Source organism: Schistocerca cancellata, chromosome 8, assembly GCF_023864275.1.
Source record: "Schistocerca cancellata isolate TAMUIC-IGC-003103 chromosome 8, iqSchCanc2.1, whole genome shotgun sequence".
NCBI lineage: Eukaryota > Metazoa > Arthropoda > Insecta > Orthoptera > Acrididae > Schistocerca > Schistocerca cancellata.
The window spans coordinates 281402728-281417171 of record NC_064633.1 but is presented as its reverse complement, the minus strand read 5'-3'; the positions used below and the strand labels follow the sequence as shown (position 1 = coordinate 281417171).

The following is a 14444-nucleotide window of genomic DNA, read 5'->3' as shown; positions in this document are numbered from 1 at the left end:
GACCAGATCTTTAGCTTACGGCAAATAATGGAGAAGTGTTATGAGTGGAACAGGGAATTGTATCTATGCTTTATAGATCTAGAAAAGGCATATGACCGGGTTCATAGGAGGAAGTTATTGTCTGTTCTACAAGATTATGGAATAGGAGGCAAACTTTTGCAAGCAATTAAATGTCTTTACATGGATAGTCAGGCAGCAGTTAGAGTTGACGGTAAATTGAGTTCATGGTTCAGAATAGTTTCAGGGGTAAGACAAGGCTGAAACCTGTCTCCACTGTTGTTCATATTATTTATGGATCATATGTTGAAAACAATAGACTGGCTGGGTGAGATTAAGATATGTGAACACAAAATAAGCAGTCTTGCATATGCGGATGACTTAGTTGTGATGGCAGATTCGATTGAAAGTTTGCAAAGTAATATTTCAGAGCTAGATCAGAAATGTAAGGACTATGGTATGAAGATTAGCATCTCCAAAACGAAAGTAATGTCAGTGGGAAAGAAATATAAACGGATTGAGTGCCAAATAGGAGGAACAAAGTTAGAACAGGTGGATGGTTTCAAGTACTTAGGATGCATATTCTCACAGGATGGCAACATAGTGAAAGAACTGGAAGCGAGGTGTAGCAAAGCTAATGCAGTGAGCGCTCAGCTACGATCTACTCTCTTCTGCAAGAAGGAAGTCAGTACCAAGACTAAGTTATCTGTGCACCGTTCAATGTTTCGACCAACTTTGTTGTATGGGAGCGAAAGCTGGGTGGATTCAGGTTACCTTATCAACAAGGTTGAGGTTACGGATATGAAAGTAGCTAGGATGATTGCAGGTACTAGTAGATGGGAACAATGGCAGGAGGGTGTGCACAATGAGGAAATCAAAGAAAAACTGGGAATGAACTCTATAGATGTAGCAGTCAGGGCGAACAGGCTTAGATGGTGGGGTCATGTTACACGCATGGGAGAAGCAAGGTTACCCAAGAGACTCATGGATTCAGCAGTTGAGGGTAGGAGCAGTCGGGGCAGACCGAGGAGAAGGTACCTGGATTCGGTTAAGAATGATTTTGAAGTAATAGGTTTAACATCAGAAGAGACACCAATGTTAGCACTGAATAGGGGATCATGGAGGAACTGTATAAGGGGGCTATGCTCCAGACTGAACGCTGAAAGGCATAATCAGTCTTAAATGATGATGATGATGATGATGATGATTTCCTTTACTGCTTACTCAATATACAGATTGAATAGCATCAGGGAGAGGCTACAACCCTGTCTCACTCCCTTCCCAACCACTGCTTCCCTTTCATGCCCTTCGACTCTTATAACTGCCATCTGGTTTCTGTACAAATTGTAAATAGCCTTTCACTCCCTGTATTTTACCCCTGCCACCTTTAGAATTTGAAAGAGAGTATTCCAGGCAACATTGTCAAAAGCTTTCTCTAAGTCTACAAATGCTAGAAATGTAGGTTTGCCTTTCCTTAATCTTTCTTCTAAGATAAGTCGTAAGGTCAGTATTGCCTCACGTGTTCCCATATTTCTACGGAATCCAAATTGATCTTCTCCGAGGTCGGCTTCTACCAGTTTTTCCATTCGTCAGTACAGAATTCGCGTTAGTATTTTGCAGCCGTGACTTATTAAACTGATAGTTCGGTAATTTTCACATCTGTCAACGCCTGCTTTCTTTGGGATTGGAATTATTATATTCTTCTTGAAGTCTGAGGGTATTTCGCCTGTCTCGTACATCTTGCTCACCAGATGGTAGAGTTTTGTCAGGACTGGCTCTCCCAAGGCCGTCAGTAGTTCTAATGGAATGGTGTCTACTCCCGGGGCCCTGTTTCGACTCAGATGTTTCAGAGCTCTGTCAAACTCTTCATGCAGTATCGTATCTCTCATTTCATCTTCATCTACATCCTCTTCCATTTCCGTAATATTGTCCTCAAGTACATCACCCTTATATAGACCATCTATATACTCCTTCCACCTTTCTGCTTTCCCCTCTTTGCTTAGAACTGTGTTTCCATCTGAGCTCTTGATATTCATACAAGTGGTTCTCTTTTCTCCAAAGGTCTCTTTAATTTTCCTGTAGGCTGTATCTATCTTACCCCTAGTGAGGTAAGCCTCTACATCCTTACATTTGTCCTCTAGCCATGCCTGCTTAGCCATTTTGCACGTCCTGTCGATCTCATTTTTGAGACGTTTGTTTTCCTTTTTGCCTGCTTCATTTACTGCATTTTTATATTTTCTCCTTTCATCAATTAAATTCAATATTTCTTCTGTTACCCAAGGATTTCTATTAGCCCTCGTCTTTTTACCTACTTGATCCTCTGCTGCCTTCACTACTTCATCCCTCAAAGCTACCCATTCTTCTTCTACTGTATTTCTTTCACCCATTCCTGTCAATTGTTCCCTTATGCTCTCCCTGAAACTCTGTACAACATCTGGTTCTTTCAGTTTATCCAGGTCTCCTTAAATTCCCACCTTTTTGCAGTTTCTTCAGTTTTAATCTACAGGTCATAACCAATAGATTGTGGTCAGAGTCCACATCTGCCCCTGGAAATGTCTTACAATTTAAAAGCTGGTTCCTAAATCTCTGTCTTACCATTATATAATCTATCTGAAACCTTTTAGTATCTCCAGGGTTCTTCCATGTATACAACCTTCTATCATGATTCTTAAACCAAGTGTTAGCTATGATTAAGTTGTGCTCTGGCAAAATTCTACCAGGCGGCTTCCTCTTTCATTTCTTAGCCCCAATCCATATTCACCTACTACGTTTCCTTCTCTCCCTTTTCCTACACTCGAATTCCAGTCACCCATGACTATTAAATTTTCGTCTCCCTTCACTATCTGAATAATTTCTTTTATTTCATCATACATTTCTTCAATTTCTTCGTCATCTGCAGAGCTAGTTGGCATATAAACTTGTACTACTGTAGTAGGTGTGGGCTTCGTATCTATCTTGGTCACAATAATGCGTTCACTATGCTGTTTGTAGTAGCTTACCCACATTCCTATTTTCCTATTCATTATTATAGCTACTCCTGCATTACCCCTATTTGACTTTGTGTTTATAAGCCTGTAGTCACCTGACCAGAAGTCTTGTTCCTCCTGCCACCGAACTTCACTAATTCCCACTATATCTAACTTTAACTTATCCATTTCCCGTTTTAAAGTTTCTAACCTACCTGCCCGATTAAGGGATCTGACATTCCACGCTCTGATCCGTAGAATGCCAGTTTTCTTTCTCCTGCTAACGACGTCCTCCTGAGTAGTCCCCGCCCGGAGATCTGAATGGGGGACTATTTTACCTCCAGAATATTTTACCCAAGAGGATGCCATCATCATTTAACCATACAGTAAAGCTGCATGCCCTCGGAAAAATTACGGCCGTAGTTTCCCCTTGCTTTCAGCCGTTCGCAGTACCAGCACAGCAAGTCCATTTTGGTTATGTTACAAGGCCAGATCAGTCAATCATCAAGACTGTTGCCCCTGCAATTACTGAAAAGGCTGCTGCCCCTCTTCAGGAACCACATGTTTGTCTGGCCTCTCAACAGATACCCCTCTGTTGTGGTTGTACCTACGGTACGGCTATCTGTATCGTTGAGGCACACAAGCCTCCCCACCAACGGCAAGGTCCATGGTTCATGGGGGGAGGAGAAAGATATATAGGTTCAACAAACTAGATAAAAGAGCAGTAGTGTCCTACATCAATGAGGAACTTGAATCTTGTAGTAGGACTAGGAATCGGGTTTAAAGGAATAGTTGATTATGCATTGGATAGATATGTAGCCAGTAGAACAGTTCATAATGAGAGGTACCCCCAAGGTATAAAGTCACCATACAAAAACTTCTAAAGAAACAGAGACTACTGCAAAATAGGTGAAAAACAAAGCATAGGGCTATAGATAGAGAGATGCTAATAAAAAGTGTTTGGCCCTCTAGAGAGTAATGCATGAAATCTTCAACAACTACCACAGCAGAATTTTGTCTAAAGATGTCTCACAAACTGCAAAGAAATTCTAATCATATTTAAGAACTGTTAGTAGCATAAGCACAAAAGTTAGCATCCACTCACTCATATGGATGAAGTAGCAACTGAAACAGAGGACGGCAAAGCAGAAGGAGAAATGCTTTACTCCACTTTCAAATATTCCTTTACAAAGGGAAACCCAGGAGAGTTGCCCCAATTTAATCCTTGTACCACTGAACAGGTGAGTGAAATTAGTGTTAGTGTCTATGGTGTTGAGAAACAACTGAAATCATTAACATGAAACAAGCTCAAGGATCCAGTGGAATTCCTGTCAGATTCTATACTACATTTTTGACTGAGTTAGTCCATCTGTTAACTATAATCTATTGTAAACCTCTCAAATAAAAAACTGCATCCATTAGTTCAAAAAAAGTATGGGGTCACACCCATTTACAAGAAAGGTAATGGAAGTGATTCACAAAACTACCATCCAGTATCCTTGATAGTGATTTGATGTAGAATCTTAGAACATATTCTGAGTACAAACATAATGACATATCTCAAACAGAATACCTCCTCAATGCCAACCTCAGAGATTCCAAAAACATGTTGTGTGAAACCCGACTAGCATTTTCTCACATGACATACTGCAAGATTTGGACCGAGGCAATCAAGTAAATGCAGTATTTCTTGATTTCCAAAAAGCATTTAAGTCTGTGTGCCACATCTATTCTTATTATCAAAAATACAGTTGTATAGGGTATCAAGTGAAATTTGTGACTGGATGGATGATTTTTTTGGTGGCGAAGACACAGAAAGTGAAAAAAATGAACTGGCAGACTCTTAAAGGTAGACGTAAAATATTTTAAGAAAGCCTACTTCGAAAGTTTCAAGAACTGGCTTTAAATGACGACTCTTGGCATACACTTCAACCTCTGACCTGCTGCCATCTAGGGATTGCGAGAACAAGATTACATTAATTTCAGCATGCACAGATGCATTTAAATAATTATTCTTCCTATGCTCCATATGTGAAAAGAACAGGAGAAATATCCTAATAATGGGTAGAATGAGACATACTCTCTGTCATAAACTTCACAGTGGTTTGCGAGTATAACTGTAGATGTAGATACAGCAGTTTGGTTATTTAGTAATTCAGCTAGTAATAGGAGAAAAAGAACAGTTAGTTGCTTAACATAAACAAGGAAGTAGCAGCTTACTTCAATGCAGCAACATTCTTACTGATTTCACTGTGTCAAATTTTGATGGTATTACAGAAATAACTTCTTGGAATTTGGCAATAGTTAATCATTAATGGTGTTTCTAACAGTTTCTTTAATTTGTTATACCTTGACTTAGTTCACATCCTTGTAGCCTACTATTTATGGGATTCAGTGAATGAGTAGTGAAATTTTTAATATCTTTATTTGTTCTACAGATGCAACTAGTGTCTGTTGCAAACATGTGTTGCACCTACAGTCTCATGAGTTTTGTAATACCTATATTGTGTGTAACCATAAAATTAATATTTGATTTTGATGCATTCACTTTGTGTTAAACCATGTCTGAAATCTGTGCCTTGTTTATTTATCATGAAATATGTTTCCAGAATAAGATTTTCACTCTGCCTCAGAGTGTGCGCTGATATGAAACTTCCTGGCAGATTAAAACTGTGTGCCCGACCGAGACTCGAACTCCGTACCTTTGCCTTTCGCGGGCAAGTGCTCTACCATCTGAGCTACCGTAGCATGACTCATGCCCGGTCCTCACAGCAGATACTGGCAGAAGTAAAGCTGTGAGGACCGGGCGTGAGTCGTGCTTCGGTACCTCAGATGGTAGAGCACTTGCCCATGAAAGGCAAAGGTCCCGAGTTCGAGTCTCGGTCAGGCACACAGCATTAATCTGCCAGGAAGTTTCATGAAATATGGTGATTGATGCTACTGTTAGGAGTTGTTCATTGAACTTGGTGGTGAGTGCATGAGTTCAACCACAGTTGCAATGTGGAAATGGTTTTCAGTCATTGTTGTAACATTTCATCTCCTAATGTTTGGGCATCATAAAAGGCTATAAGAGACACTATTTTCAAACTTACACTAGCTCATCATAATGAACTGTTTCCATGTATCCATGCAATAGTTGGGCTGTGACATCATCAGGCCACTGCCTGAGATCACGAAATCACACCATTGTGTGTTACAGAGCTTGTATTATGGAAGAATTGGCACTGTTTGCTTTATTTAGTACTAAAGTTCACTAATTCCAGTCCCTTCTTCTCTTCTGTTTATGCTGTTTTTGTGATTTTGAATTTCTGTGGCCTCTCTGTATGTCCCATCTTGGCAAAGATTGCAGGTAGATTAATCTGTAGCACCAGAAAAATGAATCTGGTGGTCCCTGGCCCCCGAACAAGAGCTGCTACTGCTGATATAACTTGGTTGCTGAGATGACAATTGGTCTTGCATTTGTTATGATGGATACTAATGCTTCTTTCAGTTGTTCCTGCATGTCATTTATTCTTAGAACTGTGCTCCTCCTTACATATGGATCTGTCAGTTTCTTTCTCACTGTATCACGACTTGTATTCATTTTGTTACATGATGTAATTATTTTTATTTTGTAATGTCTTTGTCTCAATGTTTGTGTTATTATCTCTAATATTTTGCAGTATGGCTTGTAATGAGCTATAGCATCATCAGAGCTGTTTCTAACCAACACATAAAGTTTGTTTTTTGATCTAGAAGATAGCTTTACTCTCTGAGTAATCCATTGCTTTTTTGTTGATTTAGGTTTAATTTGACAAAATCACGTAATGGAAAGGTCAGGATGTAATGTAACACTGGTACGAAAAGGACAGCTGCTATTCACCATAAAACAGAGATGCTGAGTTGCAGATAGGCACAACAAAAAGACTGTCAGAAGGGAGCTTTCAGTCAACTAAACCTCCTTCAGAAACTGACAAAACACACACTCTCTCTCTCTCTCTCTCTCTCTCTCTCTCTCTCTCTCTCTCTCTCTCTCTCTTCACATACATGTAACCACTGGCATTTGTTTGAGTGTGTGTGTGTGCAAATTTTGTCTATTTCTGACGAAGGACCAGTTGGCCGAAACTCACTGCTGTCATTCTTTTTGTTGTGCCTATCTGCAACTCAGCATCTCCGCTAGCTTTTTGACAATAATATTAAGTTTAACCTGGGTTACTTTAGGAGGAAAAAAGGTTTCAAATAATGTAATTCTCTGGTAGAAATCTTTTTAACAGTGGTGAAGGCATACATTTCTGGTTGATGATATAGTAAGTAACATTTTTTTGACTTTACTTTTTATTTTCTACATTCATCCTTTCTGCAGGGAAGCAACTAGGTTCTGGAGCTTTTGGTGTTGTAGTAAAGGCTGACGCATATGGTATTCTCGAACCTGACAAAACCACAACAGTAGCAGTGAAGATGGTAAAACAGAATGTTGATATCACATACATAAAAGCTCTTGCTTCAGAGCTCAAAATTATGTGCCATCTTGGGAAACATCTGAATATTGTGAATTTATTGGGTGCTTGTACTGATAATCTTTCCAAAAGTAAGTTGCTATACCTTCTGTGTAAATGTTTAAATTTGTTGATATTTATTGTAAAAGAGCAATGTTCTTCTTTCATGAATTTTGCTTTATCCTTGCAGGAGAGCTTCTGGTAATTGTAGAATATTGCAGGTTTGGTAATTTGCACAGTTACCTGATTCGCAATCGAAAGAACTTTATAGATCAAATAGACCCAGGAACAGATAGCATAGACCCAAGTATCTGCATAGAAATATTATCACGGCCAGAAAACAGTCAAGGATCAAGTAGGTAGGTAGCATACTTTTAGAACAGCAAATGTAATGCTGCCATAAATAGGGATTTTAACATGGTGATACTCGTGTAAAAAACTAAAACTTTGTCTGAACACGCCTTGAAGGCCCAATGGTACTGAATTAATTCCATGTCATCCTCAGCCCATAGGTGTCACTGAATGTGGATGTAGGTGGGCATCTGGTCAGCACACTGCCATTGTCAGTTTACAAGACCGGAACTACTACTTTTCAGTCAAGCAGCTCCTCTACTTCCCTCACGTGGACTTACTGCACCCCACTTACCCGCACTGCTCAGCAGACAAGGACAGTCATCTATCAAAGTGCTAGTCAAGCCCATCTGTGCTGAACTTCAGTGATCTGATGGGAACTCCTGTTACCACTGTGGCAAGCTCTTTGGATGATAATGCTTCTGTAACCCATCATTTTCCTCAGCACAGAACATAAAAAGTTTTATTTGGTCATTCAGTTGTCTTGTTTCACAAATTTCATCATGAACAAGGGATGGGGAGTGAGCCAAGCCTAATATTAAAGAACAGAATCAGCTGTTGGAAACTGCATTAATAATTAACTATTTTTAAATTATTGTAAAGTATTTACAGTTCTACAGACATCATGTAACACAGCAAAAGAATCAGGAAAGTGGGTACTTTTTCAGTTACTTTTAATAGCTGCTATTATATCTCCTACTTTCAGCTAAACACCTACATGATAATATTGATATTTACCACCTCACTACAGTTACCTATATTGTAACAATAGAGTTCTGTTTTCAGTGAACTTGTAGTTACTCACACAAAACGTGGATAAACATTAACAGCTCAAAAGACTTTATTGAACTGACAAGACATAAGAGAGATGCTCAAAATGTATGTTGTTTTCCCAGAATTGTTAACCACACTACTGTTTTTAGATCAGACAAATACTCTCTATCACTCTTGTTGACTTCTCGCATTGTCAATGTTTGACCAATGATAGGTTGCCACAGTAGGCTCCTTCTTTTGAATGATGAATGATCAACTGTGCAATGTTGCGAGGGGGACAACATAGTTGAACCGCTTCTATGTTGAAATGGCCTTACCAGCTGTGCTATTACACCCTCGGAATGCAGGGGAACACTGGGGCCATTTGTTCATCTACTTAAAAGTCTGCTTGTGGAATCCAGGGTCAGTGGGAATGTAAGGAAATTTTGGGCATATCTGCTGCCCTGGTCAAGTAAACAAACCTCCAGAAGCTTCCAGCATCTTAGTTGGAACTTCGTTGTCACAGGTGGCTGCTGGGTCCGATGATGCAGTTGCTGGAGGAGGTGTCACAGACAGAGGTGTCTCTGAGTATGCCCATCAAAAATATGTCCATGCTGGTGGAAAGAGTGGTCTTCCTGGTACATGCAGGTTAGTATGTTTGGTTTTCTGATCTGCCTGACTAATAAAACCTGGTGGAGGTACAGATTCAAGTATTAGTAAGTCTCATCCCACAGAAGTTGCTGATGTAACTGGGTCGTTGGCATCTTGATTTGGAGAAACTCTGGGGATGTTGTCCTTGAGAGTTGCTCGCCTGGTGATGTTTGAATTGAGGAAACTACATGTGGCTTTTTAGAAGGTTCTTCATCTGTGAAGCATGCTTGCTTCACTCTCTCTGTGGAGATCATTATAGCTTTACTGTCTTGAAGTATTATGAAGGTGTGCAAGTTGCAGTATAATATCCAATATGGCTCAGCACATGGGGAAAACAGTGATGGCTTAACTGTATCAAAATGTAACCAACTGTGCAAACAGCTCTGTAGGTTCTTGTGAAAATTATTTGCTCTATGCCATGACAGAATGTTGCTGGTGGAATGAGTCACTGCATTGTGTGCTACAGTGTTTGTGTGAACTCTTGCATTGTGTGGGCTGAGGGTGTAATTGTTTCTTGGCTGTTTATGGTGTCCACAGGAAAATGAATTTGTTGTTCATAGACTAAGTGACTCAGGGCAAGATCCATATCGGTTTCTATAGTCGTCCTTAAATCCATTAACATGACAGGCAATTTGTCAGTCCAGGTACTTTTGTGGCACATGAGCACTGCTTTGAATATTCTATGCAGTCATTCTATCACTTCATTGCCCACGGGATGGTATCTGGCGGTTTTGAGGGGGAGAATCCACATAGTTCTATGAGCTTGGTAAAAAGTGAACAGTCAAATTGTGACCACGATCTGTGGTCACTGTGGCCAGAACTTCAGATCTTGTGATCCATGTGCAGATGAATTCCTTAGCCACTAATTATTGTTTACAAGTATTTGTACCCATAGGAGTAGGATAGTAGCCCTACTATATCCAGATGTACATGCCTAATCTTGTTGTGGAGGTAACTATATCACAAATAGGTGTGGAAATGTGACAGATAGCTGTTTTGTTGACAGTGTTAACAAGCTCTTGCTAGCTGATGACACTGTTTGTTGGCACCTTACTATGTAAAGTATTGAGTTATAGTGAATGCCTTAGGGAAAAAATGGAAAAATGCACCCACCTTCTCTACTAATGTTGATAATGGTAAATTATCATGTGCTACCAGAATAATACTTATACAGTGAGCCATATCATATGTGATGCATCTTCTGAAAACAGGTTCTGACCTGCCAATTTATGTAGATGTCATACCAATTCCATTGGGCTTCTAGTTTTGATGGCCACTTCATACAGGTTATGTACTTAGTTCCTTAGGTATTGACAATTGCTTTGTAACTGTGTCTTTAAAATTTTGATGTGGCTACTCAGAGATGGGCCGCAATACTGTCCTGTGCCACTTTAATCAAATTTTCATTCATGATGGCAAACATAAGGTTTAATTTGTCTTTGTCTTTACACACAACATATTCTTGAAAAATGCTACCACTCTGTAGTAAGAGTTGTCCAGAAAGTTGGTATCCATATTGAACAGTTGCAGTTAGTGATGATGTAATTGAATTGTCATATTTGTGACAAAATCATTCACAAAACTGGGGAAATGCAGCTATACTGATGTTCACTTTCTTCTTGTTTGAAGGTAAACTGGTGTCGTTGTGGTTACTGTTCCTCCATTGTCATCACAGAATGGTATCTTACCCAATGTGGAAGAAATAATTTCTGAAAAATGGGTTCACAACTGTAGTTACTCACCTTACCCTAATACTAAACAACTCCAAAAACTTTACTGAACTGACAATGCATAAGAGATACACACACACGCACACACACACACACACACACACACACACACACACACACACAAAATCACTTCTGATGACTTCTCACACTGTCAAAGTGTACATACATCTAATCACCTTGAACATTCTGTGTTTCATGCACCTTAAAGGAATCTTCTAAATTTGAATCTAGAGGCATATGATATACTGTTTTATATATTTATTACAGTTGCAATAGATAGGAATTACCTGGCATCATGGATGTAACCAGAATGTGATCTGAAATCATAAACAATGATCTCATTTATATCCACACCACTTATTGGTTACCAGTATAATAATTTTAGTCACATCATATTAGGTTTGGCTGTTGTGAATTTCAGGTTAATAGCAATTTTCTCAGGTTTACAGAAACTTTTTCTAATACTCTCAATATTTCTATTTTCTTTTACAAAATTAAAATTTTGGTTCATACTCAGCAAATACAACTCACATAGCATCTCCTTTTCTGTAGTACTCCTCAGCAAGATTTAAAGCTACAAAACATGCTAAATGAGTGTTCTATAGCTACAGTGATGGGCAGCATTATCTTTAGAATCATGAGTTCTATATCAGTGAAGAAAGCATGCGTTTTGATGCTGTAATCTGTAGGGAGACTCAAGTATTTAACGATTTAAGTAAGTCTAATTTTGGTATTGCTAATGAACACTTTTAGCAATAATTATAAAAATTTAATGATGTATTGTATTACTCCAGCATCATACTTATGTACAAGCAGCATGACACAAATTTGTACTTCAAATTTCATTTCAATGTTTCACAGCTTTGGAAACAATTTCTCAGTGAAATGATCCATGTCTTCATGGCATTTCATGAGTATGTCAAGGATTCCATTAATATCCTCTCCTATCTTGGGCAAACCCATTCTCTTTGTCTGCAGTGCATTAGCCACTGGTTTCAGTACTGCTAGATACTGTGCTATTATAACTAGCACCAAAAAGACAATGATTTCCTAACTGCTGCATGCAGCTGGTAAGGTGAGTTTCTCTTGGCATAAACTCCCTGAAAAAGTCACTTTTTCATTGCTTTGCTTCTGATTTTTTTTCCATTGTTAGCTGGAAAACTCATCCTACATAAAGGCACAGGTCATTTTGGTGGCAGCCACTGTTCTCTTCAGTTTTAGAATGGCTTATTGAAGCATTTGTGTGGGAGGAAGATTTGGATTATTTAATAAACATAAACTGAAGTTTGAAATTAATCCTGTAATTTCACACACACTCCCCACACCCAAGGAATGTTTCCTACTACCATTCTCTAAGTTCTACAGTGTGCCTGAAATCACAGAAAACTAATTTTGATTATCTTTGGAGTTCTTGAAAAATTAGGATGTAAGACTTGATCTCAGGTGTATTTTATGGTTATTTACGCCAGTGTGCTAACTAGAGTTTTTCTGTAGATTCATCAATTTTACTGCAAGGTAAGATTATTAAATTGTTCGACTCATAAGATTCCACCAAAATTCTAACTCTTCATCAGGAAACCACTCATATTTACATAAACTCAAATTAATGCACAATGAATTATGAGTCTGAAAGTGAGAATATGTGCAGTAGATTTAAGGGATTAATTATAAAATTCTAGTGATTTTTTTAAACATTGAGAGTTGTTAAATCCGTGGTTATTCCAGGGTTTACTGAACTGAAACCACATTTCTGGATGATTACTTGTATTGATGATACCAACACGGTTGTTTTCTAGCTCATGGTCTTCTATTAATACATATGTATCATCTGCAATAGTGGGAATTAATATTTACATAAACTCAAATTAATGCACAATGAATTATGAGTCTGAAAGTGAGAATATGTGCAGTAGATTTAAGGGATTAATTATAAAATTCTAGTGATTTTTTTAAACATTGAGAGTTGTTAAATCTGTGGTTATTCCAGGGTTTACTGAACTGAAACCACATTTCTGGATGATTACTTGTATTGATGATACCAACATGGTTGTTTTCTAGCTCATGGTCTTCTATTAATACATATGTATCATCTGCAATAGTGGGAATTAGTGAAGTTCGGTGGCAGGAGGAACAAGACTTCTGGTCAGATGAATACAGGGTTATAAATACAAAAGCAAAAATGGGTAATGCAGGAGTAGGTTTAATAATGAATAAAAACATAGGGATGAGGATAAGCTACTACGAACAGCATAGTGAATGCATTATTGTAACCAAGATAGACACAAAGCCCGTGCCTACCACAGTAGTACAAGTTTATATGCCAACTAGCTCCATAGATGATGAAGAGATTGAAGAAATGTATGATGTGATAAAAGAAATTATTCAGATAGTTAAGAAAGACAAAAATTTAATAGTCAGGGGGGACTGGAATTCAATAGTAGAAAAAGGAAGAGAAGGAAAAGTAGTAGGTGAATATGGACTGGGGTTAAGGAATCAAAGAAGCTGCCTGGTAGAATTTTGCACAGGGCATAACATCATAGTAACTCTTGGTTTAAGAATCACAAAAGAAGGTTGTATATATGTAAGAGGCCTGGAGACACTGGAAGGTTTAAGATAGATTATATAATGGTAAGGCAGAGATTTAGGAACCAGGTTTTAAATTGTAAGACATTTCCAGGAGCAGATGTGGACCACAATTTATTGGTTATGAACTGTAGATTAAAACTGAAGAAACTGCAAAAAGGTATAAATTTAAGGAGTTGGGACCTGGACCTGGATAGACTGAAAGAACCAGAGGTTGTAGAGAGTTTCGGAGAGAGCATTATGGAACAGTTGACAAGACCACGAGAAGGAAATACAGTATAAGAAGAATGGGTAGCTTTGAGAGATGAAATAGTGCAGGCAGCGGAGGATCATGTAGGCAAAAAGATGAAGGCTAGTAGAAATCCTTGAGGAACAGAAGAGATGTTGAATTTAACTGATGAAAGGAGAAAATATAAAAATGCAGTAAATGAAGCATGCAAAAAGGAATCCAAACATCTCAAAAATGAGATTGACAGGAAGTGCAAAATTGCTAAGTAGGGATGGCTAGAGGACAAACGTAAGGATGTAGCAGCATATATCACTAGGGATAATATGGATACTGCCTACAGGAAAATTAAAGAGACTGTTGGAGAAAAGAGAACCACCTGTATGAATATCCAGAGCTGAGACGGAAAACCAGTTCTAAGCAAAGAACGGAAAGCAGAAAGGTGGAAGGAATGTATAGAGGGTCTATACATGGGCGATGTACTTGAGGGCAATGTTATGGAAATGGAAGAGGGCATAGATGAAGATTAAATGGGAGATATGATACTGCATGAACAATTTTACAGAGCACTGGAGGACCTGGGTCGATATGATATTGCATGAACAATTTTACAGAGCACTGGAGAACCTAAGTCGAAACAAGGCCCCAGGAGTAGACAACATTCCATTAGAACTACTGATAGCCTTGGGAGAGCCAGCCATGACAAAACTCT

General features: G+C 38.6%; 1 protein-coding gene across 2 annotated transcripts in view; it reads left to right on the top strand.

The window, feature by feature from the left end:
• LOC126095731 (mast/stem cell growth factor receptor kita-like) overlaps positions 1–14444 on the top strand; it is a 296078-nt gene that overhangs the window by 212891 nt on the left and 68743 nt on the right. For both annotated transcript variants that reach the window (XM_049910501.1, XM_049910500.1), the window contains exons 13-14: positions 7306–7530; positions 7629–7797. In XM_049910501.1, the coding sequence (XP_049766458.1) occupies positions 7306–7530; positions 7629–7797 (394 nt within the window). The remainder of the gene's footprint in view (positions 1–7305; positions 7531–7628; positions 7798–14444) is intronic.